The following is a 21690-nucleotide window of genomic DNA, read 5'->3' as shown; positions in this document are numbered from 1 at the left end:
TCATAAGTGTTAGCAAGTATAACTTATGAATACTAAAAATAACTTTAAAACATTGTAAGTAGTGGAGATCATTGTTTTTTAAATAATTTTTTTATGAAATGTTCTTTGTTTTACAAGAAAAATAACTGAAATTTAAATATTTTTTTGCAAATACTAATACTATATGCATGTACATATGTAGTATATGCATAACTGAAATCTTATTGTACATTATGAAATATTGGAAACTATATACTTATGGTTACTGTGTAAGTATGGTAAAATGGGAAACATGTTTACAATTTGTGATGACTAGAAATTCCCTTGAAGTAAAAATGTATTCTCAAGATGGTTATTATGGGTATTAGCACTTTGATTAGAGTACAGAACAAAGTTTCGACCTGAAGATGATTTGAGTAGGTTGAAACGTTGTTCTGTGCTTTAATGAAAGTACTAATACCCATACCAGTCGTCTTGAGAATACAGTATGTTTACAAGTACTTTCACACATGTATTTCCAGTAAGTCCAAACCACCCAAGTTTATTGGATCAGATACAAATTTGTACAGAGCTATTTCATAAATATATTCTTTCACTTTTATTTAGTACTTTACACAGTTCTTGTTGCAGCAACTGTAACAAGCCAATAAATCTTACCTCACTGTGTTTTTAGAGCCAGGATTCAAATGGACTCTGTAGGGAACTTCCACTTACCAACCAATATTCAAATACCTATCATGTTTATTTTATCGGCCTAGCCATAGCATAAACATTTTATGATACTTTTAACAGTTCTCATTGTAACCATTGTTGCTGTTAACAAGTTGATAAATTCTACTTTACTGTGTTTCCAAAGCAGGGAAAGTTCTGGGACTTGTGCTGTAAAGCTTATTTGATATTGATGGTGTTAAAGTACAGTGATACATAAACTGGAACAGTGATTTAGTGCTTTATATTTGTTTCAAAGATTTTATTATACTTATTTCTTCCAGTAACATATAGCCCATCAAATATTACAGGGCAAATATTACTGAAATAATGTTTGTAAAAATCAAGTTTGATCACAGAGAGGCAGAACATTTTGTATAGAAAAGCCAGTGTGTTTCCGAAATACTGTGTTCCAATGATGGCTTTTATGTAATGTGCTTAGCAACAAAAGTGTAGCCTAATAATGTTGTTTGTCTGTGTACTGAGAGTATAAAATAAAATGTATAGACAACAAAACTGGAAAAAAAAATTTGTTGATTTCTTAATTTAGTCTCTGTTGATTAAAGAAATTTTTTTTATTTAAAATGTTGGTGATATAACAAAATAGCTTAATGATTTAAAACTGAATTGATTTTTAATTTAATAACAAATTTTATGTATTTGAACTTAGGCTAGATGATTCTATACTATATCTTTACTTTAGGCTTGTTATTATTAATACTTGCTAAACTTACAAGGTTTCATGGCAACTTCCATTACACCCCAGTCACTAAAATCATTATGGGCAGATAGTAATTGAACTATTCTAAATGGATAAGTATCTTTTGGTTTATATGACTCCTATTTCAAGAAATTAAGTGTGATGTCACACACGTTGGCTTTTTCATAGATCAGGTAATGCATTTAATTAAAAAGTATATTAAGTTTTATACTGAGTATTTTATATAGTATCATAAATTATATGGAAAAAGTACATTGAGATATTAACACAAGTCTTCAATGCTCTCAGTGTGTGCCCAGTGGTAAGTCCAAGAGATTACAGTGTTAAAGATGAAGTTTCTATCCCCATGATAAGCAAAGAACAGATATCTCATTATGTAGCTTTGTGTTCAACAAACAAACAAACATATGCTCTTCAGTACATTTATACAGTTAAATAAATCAGAATATCAATGAAATATTAGACCTATATATGGACACTTGGCAAACATCCAGAATGTATTTTCTAATACTGATTTTGAGCATGTGCACCATACCTGAATTGCAAATAATGGGAAGTCAGGATAAAAATCACCTGAACAAAGAAATAAGAGTAATAAATGAAATATATTTATAAAGGTGTGGTTAATCATGACATATGGATATTATGATGTGCTAAAATATGACTTGCTGTAATGGTTTAGTCCAAGTGACTTTCTTTTTCAAAATATTGAACTTGTGTTTTGATGACCTCTTTTTATTTTAGTAAAGGAAAAGCTGTTCTTGTGTGTGTGTATATGTATACATATATGTATGTATTTTACTTTACATAACAGATAAAGCTGATAAACGAGCACAGCAGGAGAAACAAGAAAAACAAGAACAGGAGAGACAGGTTTGTATAATTTATGAGTAGGAATAAAAACAACAGGAGAGAATATTATTTATTTGATTGTTTCTTTAACAATGTATACTGTCTTCAGAGCTTATGATTTCATTCTAAAGATGCGTAATAAATTTGAAAATATAGTAGAATCAATTATCTTTTTATCTTGTAGATTAATATGAGAAACATTATAAAATACTGAAATGCAAGATATAGCTTAATGCGTAATTATTACTCAGTGAAATAAATAGCTTAAATTTACGATAGTGTTATTTTAACTGTTATTTCAGGACAGGGCTGAGGAACTTCGGGAAATGGCCATCCGGCTTAGACAAAAGTAAGTATTTGAATATTTTTATGTGAATGTAAGCAATTGAAAAACCTTTTAATTGATTTAAAAATTACTCTTTTAAATAGTAAGAAGATATTTTTTATTAAAATTTTTTCAAGTACTTAGAGTAACCTTGGCAGTCTTTTACACAATAGGAATATCTAGATTTCTGTGTTCATCTATCCAAAGCAGTATGCCATTAGAAATTAGTTGAACAGATAGATAATGAGATCTGATTACTGATGATCCCAGCTATTAGCTTAATTGAGCCTTGTTACCACTTTATCTAATTGTTCAAATATTTTCGTCTTTTTAAGAAAGGTCAGATTTGATTTTAATCTGACCAACCAATCACTGATTTTTGTTTAAATGTTTATGAACATTTGCTATTACAGTTAATTTTGATTGAGAGACAATTCAATAATTTTAGATGAAATGGAATTGTATGTGGAGATTTTGATGCATTTGAATTTATGAACTTACAATTTCCAAATAATGCTTATTGAAATAGACATAATGCTATAAAATCAATGTTTTACTTCTGGCAAAAAAGTGTTGTCTTACTGTTATAAGTAAACAAGAACAAGTAGAACAAGACCTTTAAAATATCCTTGTGTCAGTTTTATACACCTATTATATGGTTTGTTTTGGTGCCTTTAAAAAAATATAAATGAAATAGTGTAAAACTGGAACATATTATGTTGCTTTTGCCAATAAAATATTTTTATATATGATTTTTTTTTCTTAACTCAGTTATACCTGGCTACAAATATTATTGGTTTCTAACTTTTCTCGCTTGCAATATTTTGTTCTAAAAATAAAAGAAGTGGATGGAATTTTTAAAAATCTGACTAAAACATTCAGAAAAGTAAAATATTTCATTTTCATTTTTTTCTATTTCTAATAAATAAAATTCTTTATTTAGTATAGTTATTTGTATTTGGACTCTGAATAGTTCACCTGCAAGGAGATTTTTATATGAAGTATAAAAATACTATTTATTATCTTACAATTTTCATATTTCATTTACATAATCTATAGAACAAGGAATACCTAAAGTTTTTTAAGGTAACTGTTTTTTTTAATTATCTATAGTATATTACTAATTCTATTTATTACCATCAATGTACAATGTAATGAAATTTTTAAATTAAGAACTATGAATATGTATATTCCTTTTAGCTCTTCCTAGAAGTCTTTAGGAACTTATTTTTTAATATGCATAATTTCAAATCTTTTATCTTTTCATTTATAGTAGTTCACTTTAAACTTCTCAGTTCTTTGTCTCATTTATGCTGACACATCAACTGGTGCCCCCAGGGATTTATTATTATTATACTTGTTTCACTGACACTGAGCATGTGTGAATGATGCTATTTTGTTCTTACTCTTTTGCACACCAGGCTGCAATAAATTAATCATATAAAATCTTTAAAACCTATCAAATATGAATTTTAAAACATAAATAATACGTAATTAACTAAAATATAAAAGTAAGATGCAAGTACAGTTTAATTATAGCATATTCAGGTAAGAAACCACTAAGTGCTATAGTTGAACAAGTTGACAGCAATACTAATGGAAGTCACATGTACATTGTGAGGGGAACTGTTTGCCAGTTTCAAATTAATCCTTTGTGAAGTATTGTTTAAACTGAGCTCTTTGTAACAACTATATACAATTGTGTCAACTAACTGCATGTATGTTGTAGATTTCAAGGTAAAAAATTGAGGGTGAGCATGGCACTTATTAAGGGTTGGAAAATTTGTTTCTCAGAGAAAGTAATTACAAACTTTGAATGTGGCATGTCAGATAGATCAGGCACACATACTTAGCATGTGGATATTCATGTATCTCGCTAGCTTAACTGGCTAAAAGTGAACTAGTGCTAAATTCGAAATTTTTTTGTAACCTGTGGATCAAGAGAGACAAAAATTGAAGTTTATGTTGTTATTTTTTTAAGTTTTCCTTTGAAACAAAGGAATTATAACTTGTATAACATAAAAATTATAACATGTTATAATGCTAATTTCATTCAGATATATTCATAATAAATTAAATTTTGAATGTAATGCAGTACCATATGCAGAAAGGAATTTAAAAATGGCACTGGGGACAGTAGGGTTAAGATGCATTTGAAAGTGCTTAACTATGTCGTAGATTTGGATTACTGATTTTTATGTATTTTCACATTTCAACATTATTTTAAAGCTTTCTTACATGGTTTTTATTTTATATAACTGTAAATTTTGACGTTGTTTTAATTTCAAACACTACACACAGTTTCAGAGTGTTTATGATCACTGGTTAACAATAAAAATGATTTATTATACCAAAATTATAAACAAGCCAAATTTTTTATAAAGTTATTAATCAGAAGATTTCATTTAATATATATTAAGTTTTAAACCTATATAATATTCTTTTATTGTTTTTTCATTTTCCTTTTTAGAACATTGAGTCAGTTACTCAGACTGGCGAGGCCTAATGTAAACATGGCCTAACTAACTGATTTTTCCACTGAAACAAAATTTGATATGACAGAGTACAAAGAAGTCTAACTCACACTTCTAGCACATTGTGAAAAAAACCTTTATCTTCCTGCGTGATCATTACTGAAAAGTATTATGAAATGTTAAAGCAAGTTTTTAAAAAGTCGGGAATGTAATTGTGGTAGAAGTTGTTCATAAAGATAGTTTCTACTAACATGTTGCCAAGCTAAACATTTATTGCCTTGTTGATTCTCCACTTCTTCATTATGACATTCTTTAGCTTAGATATAGACAATTACCTCACAGTATGAAAACTGAGTTTGAGAAACAGTACTTGGGTAAAATTAACTCTTTCACCACAAGTTTGTATAATTTGCAGAAAAATATGTCGGGAATTTCACTTGTGCAGCAATACATATGGTAATTCTGAGATTTCTTGATGTATTCTCTCAGAAACTGGTAAGGTTTTGTTAATATTAAGAGTATCTTGTAATGATGTTATTTTAAGTTTTTGTACTAAAAATGTTTTAGTTGCTTGTATTCAGATGCTGAATAAATTTGAGTGCAAGATGATTTTCATTTCAAGTATAAAAATATTTTTCTTGCTAATATAATTTTCATAACCTCAAGAACCTGCTAAGTGAACATCAAGTGTTTTTGAGGTAAATGTTTATATTTTGGTTTTCATTTTCTCTATCATGTCAAGCTGTAGCTATTATCATTAATGTGTACAATACAAAGAAATGATTGAAATTAAGAAATAGGAAAAAAAAAACCTTTTAATTTTAAAGATTTTGGTTAAATTCATAATTTCATTTTTTTTCCTTTTTACATATAATAATTTTTAATATTTTACTTTCCTTTCTTGTCCTCTACTACTTATTAACCTCAACACAAATCAGCAGTGTCCTCAAGGTATATTATTAATTTCAACACAAATCAGCGGTGTCCTCAAGGTATATTATTAATCTCAACACAAATCAGCAGTGTTCTCAAGGTATATTATTAATCTCAACACAAATCAGCTGTGTCCTCAAGGTATATTATTAATCTCAACACAAATCAGCAGTGTCCTCAAGGTATATTATTAATTTCAACACAAATTAGCAATGTCCTTAAAGTATATTATTAATCTCAACACAAATCAGCGGTGTCCTCAAGGTATATTATTAATCTCAACACAAATCAGCAGTGTCCTCAAGGTATATTATTAATCTCAATATAAATCAGACAGGTATATTACACTGTCTTTGGCAAAATTTACATGCACTATGTAATACTGTAAACCTTGTTAAGTAACACAAAATATGTGTATTAAAAACGTTAGAACCTTTTAATTATACATTTTAAAACATTAATACATACATGACTAACATAATACCTAAATACAATTTGTGTGTCTAACTATAACGTATTTAGGTAAAAAACAACTGTAAGTGTTATTTGATCAAGCAGTCAACAAAACTACTGTCAGTTACATGCACTTCATGATGACAAATTTGAAATAACCATTGTTGTATTGTAGTGTAAAGTAAGTTATTTCTGTGTGCGTGTGTAATCTGTATGTGTAAGTTATCAATTTCAAACCTGTTGAAGGTGAGCATTATACTTGGTAGGAGTTGATAAAATATGTTGCTTGTTTCAACTACATTCATCCAGAGATCTTTGGAATGTACGTGGAAATAGTTTAAGTGAGTGTCTCATAGTCTTGACTTAACATCTAAACAATTGCCATTGTATTATGGAAGATACAGGCTGCTAAAACAGAAATTTCATGTCTTGTTGGTCTGAAGTTGTAAGTAGTTTTTGAAGGTTTCTTTTGAATAAATGACTTAAAACTTGTATAAAGTTTGAATCATACCATATATTATAATCTTAATTTATTTCACATGCAATGATAGTCAAGGTGTTTAATTACATTTTGAATGTAACAAGGTCACTAGTGCAGAAAAGTGTTTGAAAGACGTATGCCTCTGTGAAAAGGGTTAATAAAACTGAACTTCCATTAAAATTTTGAGGCCAAAATTAGCACTTGGTAGAAACTATTTCAGTTTTTTCCTGTGGTCTAAGAGTGCTGTAATTCTCATAGAAAAAAAAAAATTCAGGAAATTCACAAGTAATTATGAATTCATTCAGAGCACATTGAAATCAACTTCAATTTTTTTTATTTTAACAAGCAATCATTGACTCGAAAGCAGCAGAAATGGTAGATTAGCTTCTAGGAACCATAACTGGTGTTTGGTCTTTCTTTCTTCTTCTTTCTTTCTTTTTTTTTTATCTATAGAAATATGCATTATTTTATGAGGAATCAAATTCTGCCTACTGATTTATTTTAGGATAACTTTCAAATTAGTTAATCGTTTTTTGTTGTTTTTTGAAAAAAATTTTTAATCCTAATTTGGAAGGTGGTTATGGTATTCTTTTAGTACATTACTTGAGGAACATTTGCCATTCCCAAACTTTGTGAAACTTGTGAAGAATTGCTGAGACAATGAACCAACATCATCTGACTGTTTTTTGTTTTTTTTTGGGATGTAAATAAAGCTGGATTATAAGCTTAAAAGTGTGTAGGGGTAGTATCTTTTATGTAAAATGCATTCTCTGTATCCCTAAATAAAGGATACTACCCACTTTCTTGACATCATAAAAGATATTAATTTGATGGACAGTTACCATCCACTAGTCTTCTTTTCATGGTGGATGTTTCTTCTCTTTATGCTAACATTCCACATGATGATGAACTAAAAATTCTGAAGTCCATGTTAAACCTTTCTAACTCATCAAAATCTCAAACCATAACCAACCTTGCCAGCTTGGGTTTAACTCTGATAAACTTTGAATTTAATAATGAACATTACATTTAGGCTAATGGCACTGCAATGGGTACCAAAATGGCTCCCAGTTATGCCTACATTTTTATGGGTCATATTGAAAACCAACTTTTATAACTCAGCTGTATAAAACCTTATACGTGGAAACATTACATAGATGACATTTTTTACTTGGACAGCTGATCTTATGTAACTTAAAGAATTTTTCACACATGCAAATTCCTTTTAGAAAACAATCAAGTTTACCTGCTTTTACTCACCTATGCAGATTAACTTTTTGACATTGTTTTTTCTGAAAAAAATGGAATTTTACACACTGACTTGTACAAAAAAAATATAGAGATGGATTGCTATAAAATCTGTCATCTCTCTCACACTAAATGAAACATTACCTACAGTCAAGCTCTTAGAATAAAGAAAATATGCTCACATGAAGCAGACTGCAAAAAACACACTAAAAAATGCAATTACCAATATTTAAGAAGATTTACATGCTAAAATCAGGGGTTTAGTTTCCCTCAGCAGATAGCCTGATGTGGCTTACTGTAAGAAAACACGCACATACCAATATTTAGGACATACACAAACAACTCTTAGAGAATGTTTGATTTACCATAAATCTTCTTCTAACACCAAAAGAGATCTCCCTGATGCTCAACACTTTAAACAACCCAGTCGTTCCATTTATTATGTTACTCTCATTGATATTGAAACATGATTCAAAACTAAAACACACAGAGAAATAAAAGCAGCTTATTGGATTGTTAATGTAAACACTGTTCAACTTTTTAGATTTAATCTAAATTCTGGAATCATTGATCTCTGTTCACTGGTATCATTTCTGTCAGAAAAAGAAAACTTTATTCTATGCTATTTTTTCATGTAATATGAAAGCTGAATTTCCTAAAACTTTTGAAGTAATTTTTCATACCTGTTTTTATAAATTACTTAGTATAACATATCTTTTTCAATCAGTCTCCAGTTGTCACCTTTATTTTACTTTAAACACCTGAGTATAGTTTAAAATATACATATATTTAGCTATTTTTAAATTAAAATTTCCCTAACACCTTTTAACAGTCACTCACCTTTTGGTCCATTGTACAATAAATGAGACACTTACAATAGAACAATGAGAAATAAATATTTCCTGGAAAACCAAATTATATCACTAAGCTCCCTCCTTGTATATATCACTTGTTCAATTACACCACTGTTTCCAGTTTGCTCCTAAAGAAGAAAGGTACACGTTTCAAAAGTGCTTGGGTTGTAAGGTTTTTATTTCATTTTTAAGGTTTATATATAAAGATAGCCATATGAATTTTTCAATTTGTATAGGTGCATGCATGTGTGTGTGTGTTGTTTTTTGGTGTTTTGTTTCAAGTAAATATAACGACAGTGTGTCACAATAGGATATCTGTACAAATAGGCATTTGTTATATTTCTTATAATTATTTTATTTCCTTCCTTTCTGTTGGCCATAGTAACACTGATCACAGTTTTGCTTAAGCTGACCAGATTTCTGTAACATTTTATACATTCTATTAAGTTAAATGTGTTACTTATCAATTGTGAATTGATAATATACCTTTCCTCCATTTTTGATAGTTTGGGTTGTGACCCTTCTATGACCCTCTTCCACTGGCAAAACTCTAAACTATTGTGTATTTTATTTGAATCTAAGTATTTTCTAAATCAAGTGTATAGCTACAAAAGTTCTGATTTACTTTCTCTGATAATCATATCTGTTTGCACAGCTCTTGCCATTCCTTACAATGAACTTCAAGGATGGCTTTTTTTATTTGCAGTACATGTGAAGTTCACAATCACACAGTGTTGGGTATAATTCAACACTTACAGTCAACCATCATCGTGATTACTTGAAATTGAGCTTGTTGCTATCTTTTGAACTTCAACTTAGATATCTGTTGTTGGAGGAAGCCTAGACATTTGTATAACATGGCCCAAATTGATTATACAATGGTAAAAAAAACACTGAGCCTGTAAACAGTGTCATATCCAAAAGGGCAACAATCCTATATATAAAATATGTGACGTGAATAAAGTTGCAACAGTAAAGTTAATAATTGCTGTGGTACACGTCTTTCCTATCATGTAAACATTAAATTAGATTTACAGCCTGTATGAAGCTATATGTAGTCGGTTAAGAACACAGACAACATTCGAATGATTGGGTGAGAATGGTTATATAGCTGTTTTTATTTGCTAGGTAATCAGATGAAATGAAAAACAATTGTACATAATATGCAATGATGCATTTAGTAATACTGTCCAAGTTTTGTTACAATAATCATATCCATGTTGTGCCATGTAGGCTGGCAGAACAGTATTAAGTAATAATAAAGGAAAACAAATATGTGATCTGTTATATGAAGCACAGTAGTGGTTCATGATAAAATACTTTTCAGTAACGTATGCCATTTGTGTTGTGAATAACATACTTTATGCTTAGTAATGATAAAATAAATGAAGATAATAGCATAGCATTTAATGTTCTTAATTATCTTATATCTGACTTTTTGCTCAAGTTCAATAGAATATGTAAAGATGACTGAATGAAACCAGAATGGTGAAACTTTGGTTTGATTTGAAAGATCTGTAAAGTATTCTGCTACTTTCTATGTATTATTTATTATAGTCTTGTTATTGTATAGACCTACTAATTTACATTACAATCTAACATAACTTTGAAATACTATAGAATAGGTGTAATACATACTATCAGTTTCACTTTAGCAACAAGGCAAACATATGTGAACTTTAGTATGAAATGGTACATTACAAGTATGTGTATCCATATTGACTGTGTATGTTCAAAGTAACTTGGGAGTCAATTGGAATATCGTTATAAACTAAGAATATTAATTGTGTCTTTAATAAAAACAGAATTATCAGAACGTGACATTCAGTTATCTTTATTCTCTATCACTCCTCAGACAAGATTGTAAGATAAAAGATTTAGATTGTATTAGATATAAGGAAATGTCTAAGACAATAGGTTAAGTAGGGTGAAAGAAAGTATATTTATTGACCAGTTTTCTACTTAAATTTACATATGCACAAACACTGAAATTTCCAGTTAAACTTCAGGTGTTAAATAAAGGAAAATTATTAAATAAAGGAAATAAAAACATTGAAATTACTTTTGTTTGTAATGAAAGCAACATCAGTTAAACATTTAACTTTTTTAATGCTGTTAACAAATACACAAGTGATAAAAAACTTCATGTCATGTAAGATGCATATTAATAATAGCTGAGAAAACAACATTTGAAATGTTTCTGTAATATTCTTCATTGTTACATTATATTCATGTACTTGTTATGATGAGAATACTCTTATTTAAAACTGTTTTATGATAAAGAAATAGCTGTTGCACATACTGTAGCTATTTTTCTAATTCTCCGAGCGTTGAATACCCAAGATATGAAATTTTTTTATGGATTTTAGTTTGTTGGTGTTACTCAGTGGATTGTGTCATACTGTATTTATTATTTCAGTCTGGTAAATGTGCTGGTAACTTGATGCTGTGTTTGTACACAACGACTTTGCTGCGATAATTCCTTGTGACACTAGTCTAAGTGGCAGTAAATCCAACCGACCAAGAGATTTGGATTATATTAGCTATGCATAATTGTCTTTAATAACATATAGTCATTCTAGAAAGAAGCAAAATGGTAACTGAGATTTATTTTTTATTTTTATTTTTTTTGTGGTGACAAGGTTGGTCTAAAAGACCGAGTCTGTATACAGTGTTAGTGGAGAGAGTATAACAGATAGAATACAAAGTTTTGCTATACAACAACTTTTGATATTTATTTAGGAGGTTTCAGAATTATGCAAATATAGCAGGAAAACTATACAATAAAAAAAAAGTATTTAATCTTAACATGAGAATCACTTTGCACTGGGAACAGTCAAAATCCAAATCACATTCTAGCTTCATAAATTCATAAACATATCTTTAATATAAAAAAAATATTAAAAATCTCTGAAGAATTTCTAAAATAAACTTGTTTGAGGTAGTGAATTTTCACTTGGATGTAAATATTAGTTAAAAATACGTAGTAGTTTGAGTTGTGCTGTCAATTCATTCTTACAGTAATTTACGATTATGAATAAGTAGACCTGACTTGGTTAAAATGATGTTTGCCCCCTAGTGTCAGTAGATAAATCTGAAGGCTTATAATGCTAAAACTGGGTTTTGATACCTATTGAATGCAGAGAAAAAATAGCTCATACTTGTTATTATCATGACCAAGACTGCTGATCGTTACAAACTTTGGCATGTTAAAGTGATTAGGTAATGTACATGTACAAGCAGTTATTTTAAGATGGCCCTAACTCTTTTCAAGTCATGTTTTGGTAATTAGTTATTGGCATCAAGATTATTATGATCAGGTAAACTTTATATGAATATTGAGCAACTAGTTAACATGAAATCAGGTGGGTATAACTTTGTAAGAATGAAAATCATATGATTAGAAGAACTGAACTCAGTAAGAATTATTCCCAAATAGTTATCACGTGGTAATGAACAGGTAGCTTGAATTGATTAAGTTTTTATGGTCATGTGTCAAAGATCAAGGTTACTAGTACATAGAAAGTTTTCCCCAGGGTTGTGAACAGGTGCTACATCATTAACTTGGGATGACTTAAATACACAGAATAACATAGTGGAGGCAAATTATGTGTCATATATACAATGTATACTATTTGTTATTTCATCTGTCAGCAGTGTCTTTTTAACGTATTTCCCATTGCATGATTGACTTTTTTAGATTTTTTTAACGTCTTACAGTTCAAGAAGTTTTCCTCTTAAGCTTCTTTCTCAGTGTGTTAACATATCATAGCTCAATTTATTTGTATTAGTTTGTTTTTTGTTGAAGAAGACTTAAATTTCTTAAAATATGCAATCTTAAAACATTAAATAATAATTAGAAACTCAAAGGTTTGACTTAATTCTATATAGTTGTTAAAACCTCCAGTGTAATTTCAGGGAACGAGAAAAGCGACACAGACAACGTGAACATGATGGAGATGTAGATAGTGAAGACAGCTTAAATTTTCCTTCCCGACATGACTCAGATACCAGAGATGATGTTGAAAAGCCACCTTTTAGTAGGTCTCCTGATAATCGTGATTCTGCCAGTCCTCCGAGTCGGAGCCGTGGTATTATAATTCAGAAGCAACGTACAGTTGACTATCCTGGTATACGAAGCCATCGACCAAGCAGGAGGCACAGTCGTAGTCGTTCTCGTGATAGATCAAGTAGTAAAAATCGGCATCATAAATTTAGTGAAGTACACAACCGGAAAGTAAACAGGTTAATTTCGAGAGAATAGTTTTGAAAGTTTTAATAAGCAGGCTAGAATTTTTTAAAGAGAAAGAACTGTATGAAGGGTCTGTACACGGTATCACTTTAATTACTGTGATTTTACTATGCATGAAAGCATACTTTAGTTTTTTTCAGACATTAGGTATAAAGTGAAATGTTGCTTGCAAAAAGTTTTCTAATCCTTCTCTTTGTAACATGAAGAACTTAAAATATGGAGAAAAAAATAATTAAATATAAATACGAAGATGCACATTATTGTTTTAATTTTATTCATTTTTTACAAATTGTAATTTGTGTATAATTGTTTTATTTCCAGAGACAGATCAAGGTCACGCTCTAGATCAAGTTCAAGACCTACAACTTTAAGACCACTGGTAGATTATTAATTTGCATAAAACTGTGTTCTTGATTGTTTTTGAATTAAGTCAATGAAACTATGCATCCTTTGGCTTGTATTGGCAGAACTGTATTTCTTTTGGTTTGTGATGATGTTGGCAAAACCTTGTTCTACCTGATTTATGCTAACATTAACAAAACATTTGTTTTGGGGCATTATCAGTGGATTCAAAACCTACTATCTTCTGATTTGTATTGCCAGTGAAACATTATACTGATTTTAAATTAACATAAACAATTCCTTATATGATATGTTATTCATCATGTTGTTTTATCAACACTTAACAGAGCCTTGTTTCTACTGATTAGTATTAAAACCCCAAACCTTCTGGTTTACATCATCATGAAGAGAACTTGTTTTGTTTTTTTAACATTTTTATTTAGTTTTTAATTTTTCATTTGTATGTTCCAGCATTGTCAAGAGAAATTTAAGTTTAATAAGACAATGTCAAAATAATCTTAATTATCTTGAACTCTTAACACAAAAACCATAAACTGGCTTGTAGTTTTTTTTTTCCAATAAATTTTTGAATTTTGATTCCCACTGCTATTATAACTTGGAATAAATTGGTTATCATAAACAATCCCCTGTTAAGGCATGGGCTTACCATTCTGAAACCCAGGGCTTTACACTAACTAGGAAACCCCAAACTTTGACTGTAAATGTATTGCACATAGGGGTTCTGTTTTGATGGGTTTCTATAAGTTGAAAAGCCTAGCGCTAATAAAACCTTTAATATGTTCTTGATCATAAACATAACTGTTAAGATAGCTCGGGCATTTTACAGAAAACACTGTCAGCAGGATGTGTGGGATAAAATATCATTGACAGTAAAACTTTTGCTACCTTGTATCTCTAGAAAGAAACACATTTAGTGTGACTTGGTTTTAATCAAGTTATTTTATATATTAAAAGTATCAATATAAATAAAACTTGATTCTAAGGTGGTATATCAGTATTTACTATATCTGTATCTAGTTTGAAAGTTCTGTGTGAAGCATCATAACTTGGTTTGTGTTTAATAAGGCATATATTGAAAAGCTAGCATGTTTCTTTGGAAATATCATAGGTAGAACCTTGAGTTAGGCATACATAGTCTTTTTTTAGAAACATTCAACTGAACTGTGCATAACTGGGTTTTTACCAACTTTAAATGTTTAATATTTTTGTATTTAAATGGCTATTGTGTTATATGTGCTAAAAGTTGTACGAAGTTGCAGATTTTTTTTCAGCATTTCTGTTAATTAGTTTGTTACAGATTTCAGATCAATCACAATTTGTAAAAATAGCACATCAGATTTGTCCTATGTCTGCCATAATTAACTGCCCAAGATGTTTTCTTGTGTTCATTTCTAGAACCAGTTCAGTTAGTTGATCTGTAGTTTGATGGCAACCAGAAGATTATACAGATGCTCTTTTATGTGCACTGTGAAAAATATTAAATATTCAAATTTGACAGAGCAGTGGAACCATTTAGGTTCAGTATTTAAGGAAATTAAAGTAAGTTAAAAAATATTTTTAAGTGATTTTCTTCGTTTATCTTATGTGTTTACATCCATAATATACTTAACTAAAAAGAATTTGAAAGAAAGCATTTTATGTTTCTGTACAGCATATATTAGACTCATTAGCATTTAACACTATGCTACAATAATAATTAGCTAACAACATCAATAATTAGTTCTGTTCACCACAATCAATAGCTTATGTATCCTTGAACAAACAAAACTTACTGTTTTCAACTTTATGAAATTGCCTTTGCATTCAATTTTTTATGCCTCTGACAAGCCTTTATTGTAGGATGTAGAATAATTTCTGAGTTAATTAGTTAGAGATAACTGTTTAATTACTTTTGCAATAGAGCATTGTTTAGCAATATGAGTGACTTCTGAATGCAGAGCAAGCCAAGAATAGAAGTTAAAAATTCAGTGTTGGTATATATTTAAAAAATTATCCCATAGTAACTGCAATGTATTATGAAAAAAAATACTCATGAAGGTTGAAATTAAGATTAATTATGATCACAGAATACTGTATTACCAAAGTTACTAGTTAGAATATTAAAATTTTATGGTGGTTAAGTGATGCTAATTATTCTTTTCTGTCATTAGCTAGAGATTGGTTAGTGTGTCAGATATCACCTGCATTTTGATTAATCATATCTTATGTTTTTGAAACTCCAAAAATTTCTCTATGATGGTAGGAGATTAAAATTCTAATTCCTTTTCACAATGTTTGAATCTTTTGTATGACACTACCTCTGCTTCAGTAATAAGTGAATAAAAACGTTTTAAAACGTGTCAATAGTTTCTATGTGTATCATTGCTTTAACAGTTACTATACTAATAATGCACCTAATTCTGATTAGTTCCAACCCTCAGTGATAGTTGTGAATAAAAATACATATTTTGCAGTCATTGATTCTATATGGATAACATTGTTGTTCTATTGATTCTTTCAGACTTTAAAATAAATACAAAAAATGGATAAACAATTTATAATAAAGAAAAAAATGTCATAGTGAAGTGGTTGTAACTTGGGTGTGAAAGCTTCTCGTGAAGTTTAACAAGAATGAACAAGTAATGTTGTATGTATTATTTATTTTAAATTTGAAGCCTGCAATTTCAGTTAAATGGGAAAATTTAGTAAAAACCAAAACATTTAACATTATTTCTTGACATGGAGTTAAAGTTCTGAAAGTGCAATAAAGAAAATATGTCTGGAATGGTATTTGTTAAAGTTTTAACATTGAGCACTGATTAAATACATTATTGTCATAGTATTTTCTTAAAATTTGGAAGTTTGATAAATAGTTGATGTCATTTAAAACAGTTATTACAATAAGGGTTTTGTAATGTCACAAAAATTTTATTTCTTTTCATCTGTATGTTGTTTTCATTGTAACATTTGTGGAATCAGAATGCAAAAAGGAAGCAAATGGTTGTATCCATCGTCATGAGCATTTGAGGGTTTTGTATTAGAATTAACCAAAATGTGGTTTTTGGTAGTTATTTCCATTTATCTGCTGGTGTGAATAATATTGTTTGATATGTTAATATCTTTAGAAGCCTTACGGCTTTTTAAGATAAGTTAAAAGAATGGTTTATTGATAGATTCTTGCAGGCATTTTATGATGTGTGTATGAATAACAACACAATTAAAGCTGTTTTAAGTAACTAAGAATAATGACTTCATAGTGTTTTTGCCAGGTAAATACTGAGTGTAATATTTGTACTTGCACACAGTAAATTATTGATTGATCAAAAACTTAAATTATCATACTGTGGTGTTAACAGAAAACAGTAGTTGGTTTTATGTTTGGTATTATATGTTTGATAGTTACCTCCACACATAGAATGTGCTTGTATAAGGTTTTCTGGTAATATTAGTTGGTATTAAATTCATGAATTATTGAATCGAAAATCTTAGCAGTACTTGTATAATATTCGTAATACACTCTAATGCTGTAAGTTATTAGTTTTTTGGTTTGGTTTTCAAAAGTATGATGATCAGTTCTTTATGATGACGACACTTTTACATTTCCAAACATGTTTTAAGTTTTCCGTATGTTATTTTCAGAATTTCTTGAGTGTTCTACATCATGTTGTTGCAACACTTGTTCTTAAAGACCAGAGTTCTATTTAATATGTAGGAACCATGTAGGTAGGAGACTGTGAAAAACATGTTTCACTAACCATCTTTTATTAGGACGTATGATTGGAGTAGCTAAAACATCTTTCATAAATGTACATTCCAAACAGTGATCATAATTTTCTGTTTACATTTTTCATTCAATTACAGTAATTGATGTTGAATAAAGTGGATATAACATACAAATATCATGGGATTACTTCCTCCATTGTGTGCAGAATTAACTATAACAGAGTATAGTCAGATGTTAAATGCTTATAATGCCATAGAACCAATCAGATGATGCCAAACCAACATAATACTTATAAAAGTACAGGTAGTCATACTACTACCAGAAGTGGTGTAGTAATAGGTAAAATCATTACTTGATGAAGGATTCTCCATACAACACGTTGAGGCAAACTATTTCATGATTCAATAGGAGCTGTATGGAAGTTCTGAGAAGGATGGATGAAACTAGTACTGTTGATAAAAGAAGCAGTCAATTAGAGATCTTGCTAATAAACCAACTGTGTGTTCAGGTAAGAATGTTACCTCCAGAATTAGCATGATGTGGCCTCAACCAGTACGTATCTGCTAAAAAAAACTACTACTTATGAGAGATAACCAGACCTGAAAGTTTAAATTGGCATCAAACTTTGAAACAATGTTATGAGCAAAGCAGAAGGAGAGTGGTTAATCCAAATTCAAGTTATTTGGCTACAACAAACAATAATTTGTGTAGTGGCACAGAGCAAAAAGATATCATGGTCAGCATATATTTACTGTGAAGTATGCCATGAGACCAGTCCAAGTGCATTACGTGTTAGCCAGTGTTGGTAATGATGACAGCCTGACTGTTGATACGTGTATGTTCTTGTCCATCTTATCATTCTCTTATAGCAGAGAATTACGTAGTTAACCCAAATATACATTAAATGTGGTGAAATATGTACCTGGAAGTAAAAAGAGGAACATTGACAATCATGGTTTGGTCTGTACTGAATTATCTAAACTGAGAATGTCAAATGGCAGCCAAACAACTTGGTTGATGTGTGGAGAATAATACATTTTAAACAGTATCTCACACTAATAAACTGAGAGTGACATGAATATTAGTTATACTGTTCTATTTAGAGAAAATAGTAATTGGAATGTGTAGCTTATTTTGTGGTGTTTTTTGTTTTTTTTTTGTTGTTATATGACAAAGTGACAGTTTAGTTACAGCTACTATTACCTATTACATGTGAACTGCCTATATATTTGCATGTTATTTCCAATGCTGTATTTCATTCTACTATTAGATTATTAAAAGCATTGTCTTGCAATAGTTTAAGAAAGAAGTCCTTTTGGAAGCAAATGATATAAAACTGCTTGAAAAACAATGTAGAATTTTTACACTGGATATTTCAAGCTAGTTTGTAACTTACAAATAAAATAACCCAGTTTTCCTTTAATTAAAAGAAAAAAAAATTATTGAAGTAGGTTCTCAGAAATATCCACAACTTTGTTCTCTCAAAAAGGTGGGCTGATTGATTTTTAAGTCTTAAACAGCTTACGTGCAGTAGGTATACATATTTTATTATATAAAAAGTAATGGTGTTCTGATAAATGTATATTTAGGTATATATGCATACATGGGTAGAATTTCCTGTATTTGTCAAAAACCATTAGAAATTATTACTAAGAACCATTAAAAAAAATTACACAAGATCTTTGTTGTACACTTCATGTATCCCACCCTTACAAAAGTAAATTTATGTACTAGTTTTTATTTTAATTTGAACTTAGTGCAAGGTTTTCAGAAGTTTAGTCTTATATTTTGCATGAGTAAGTAAGTTACGAGTTAAAACAAGATATGTTTGATCAAGATGGTAGTCTCCAGTTGGGACAGCCATGTTAGAAATTTTCTGGCAAAGTTTATGTGGATATTAGTTACTTGCTGTGGGTTATTTTGATTTTAAAAAATAATAGCATTCATTCAACATCATTACTATGATCATGTTCAGTGATTTTATTCTTCTGGAATGTATATACAAAAGGATTGTTGTTGTTTTTTTAATTAGTCTATAACTTAACAAAATTAATCAGTGATTAATATTTACCATTCATCAGTTAAATCCTAACCAAGAAGGCTTATTTGTGAGAAATATTTAATTACTAATTTGCGATAAGTAACTACTATCCAAACACCTTTAGCACCAAAGACTCAACTGACACAACTTGTGTCTTGTAACAGTAGAATAAATTCCAGCAGGATGCAGCCCTGATGTCATTTCTGAACAATTACAAAATGTCTTTTGTCAGTAATTTGATGCAACAAAAAAAAGCATTTTTGAAACTGTTAGTTGAGTTATGCTATACTGTGAATACATTTTTTTGTTGTATTGTCAGATCAACCTTTTGATCTGCTTAATGACATTTTGGAAATGGAATTACTTTGGTTCTATTCTTTGTTGACAATGTAAAGTTACTGTGCCAAGAGGTGATACTTATTTTGTCAAGTAACATTCCTGGAACATTATAGACATGGCCAGTACAAAGATGGATCAGATACTAAACAGTGTGATATTTCAACTGTGAAAAGGCTTATGGGTATCACAGGTGCTAATAGTCATTAAAAAACAATGTGCACTGAGACTATGGGCATTAGGAATAAGAACATTTTAATATATCTTGATGTGTTCCTTCTCCCTTACACAAATGTCTGAATCACTTGAATTTAGCTTTTTGAACCTTGTTTCTTGCTTCGTGTAGACAGAATGTGATTACAAAAATAGAAGAGCCTGTGTCAGTATTAAGAGGTCATAAATGAGTGGTGTGATGCCTCACATATACTGATGACATTACTAGTACTTGACAGATAATTTTAGACTGTTCTGTAAAACTTAAATAAGACGTTCCACAGAAAAAGAAAATGATGTATACATATTTGAGGCATATGGTTGGGAGTGAACTGTTATCCACTGTTCCAACTTATAATGAAGGGAGTGAGAGAATCTACAAATAAGCAGGTAGTTGAAAATCTTCCTTATAGCATACTACTGGTATTTCTGTGTTGCAGACTGCAATAGAATCACTAGCTTCCAACAGTTAGGATGATTATTAGATTAAAATAGAGTTTTAGCCCTTACTTTCCAGTATACTGAGTAGCATTCTGGTTCAAGTAATTGGTGAATTACTCAACTAAAAGCTGCAAGTGTATAGTTTTTCATGGAGATAAAACGAGGAAACGTAAACAGGGGCAGAGAGAGTGAAATATACTATTGTGAATTAACATTAGTTGGAATGAAAATCTTGCATGTTCTTGAACAGATTATGTAGTGGTAAGAAAACGTATAAACACAAGAATTAATAACGTAGAAGTTGACTTTGTTTTAATAGTTGTATTTACCCACATTTCAGATGCTTATTATTTTATGATGACAGAGGGCAGGGTGACAGTTACTCTTTTAGGTTGTACAAAGCTGCAGGCCTTTGCAGCAAGTTGGCTTCGGTATAATGTTCTTGTATGTTTGTTCACTCCTAAATGAATTAGGATTTAAGGTATATCGACGATTGTAACATAAAAATGAAGAAAGATGTGAAATTTTGGGACACTGGATGCAACGTCAAACATTCAAATACACTTATTTTATTTTGGGAGATTTTGAAGAAAAAGAAACCTGCAATGATGTAAAACAGTGTGGCGAGTATTAACTTTATACTGTTTTTGTTTTTCTTACAAATTTCGTTTATAAAACTTAAAGTGAAAGTTAATATTGAGGAAGTAAATACGACGTGTCTAACCACACACACACACACACACACGGAAGAACGTAACGAGCTTCGCATGACTTATTTGAATGATTTTATACCTGGTTGATTCAGCTAAAGGAAAAGTCAGATTCGTTAACAACGTACGTGATTTCGCCAACTAGCTGGTGCTTGACATAGGAGCTGTTGTTTAAAGTTCTTATCTTTATGAGAGTGAATGAAGAATCAGTCATTCCAGAGGTGGATGGAGATAGCGTATTTTCTACAATTAAGATCACATGTTGGTTGTTGCTTCTGAGAGTCATTAAACTCGTATGTAATTGTAAGTAAGGACAAGAGCGTTCTACTCGTAATCAGAGGAACGCGGGTTCGAGTCCCCGTCACACCAAACATGCCCTTTCAGTTGTGGGGGTGTTATAATGTTCAGTCAATCCCACTTTTCGTTGGTAAAAGAGTTGGCGATGGGTGGTGATGACCAGATGCCTTTCCTCTAGTCATACACTGTTAAATTAGGGACGGCTAGCGCAGATATCTCTCGTGTAGCTTTGCTAGAAATAAAAAAACAAAAAAAAACATTTCGTCCCACATTTTGGCAACCCCCAAATCTTACTTGTATCTTTTT

The 21690-nt window shown here is 30.2% G+C and overlaps 1 protein-coding gene across 3 annotated transcripts in view; it reads left to right on the top strand.

The window, feature by feature from the left end:
* Positions 1-15986, top strand: part of LOC143231027 (uncharacterized) — a 79390-nt gene extending 63404 nt beyond the window's left edge. For all 3 annotated transcript variants that reach the window (XM_076465498.1, XM_076465499.1, XM_076465500.1), the window contains exons 17-20: positions 2223-2281; positions 2563-2609; positions 12947-13273; positions 13602-15986. In XM_076465498.1, the coding sequence (XP_076321613.1) occupies positions 2223-2281; positions 2563-2609; positions 12947-13273; positions 13602-13671 (503 nt within the window). In that variant the 3' untranslated portion in view covers positions 13672-15986. The remainder of the gene's footprint in view (positions 1-2222; positions 2282-2562; positions 2610-12946; positions 13274-13601) is intronic.
* The last annotated feature ends 5704 nt before the right edge of the window (positions 15987-21690 follow it).

This window comes from Tachypleus tridentatus, chromosome 10 (assembly GCF_004210375.1).
Source record: "Tachypleus tridentatus isolate NWPU-2018 chromosome 10, ASM421037v1, whole genome shotgun sequence".
Taxonomy (NCBI): domain Eukaryota; kingdom Metazoa; phylum Arthropoda; class Merostomata; order Xiphosura; family Limulidae; genus Tachypleus; species Tachypleus tridentatus.
This window is presented reverse-complemented; position numbering and strand designations above follow the sequence as displayed.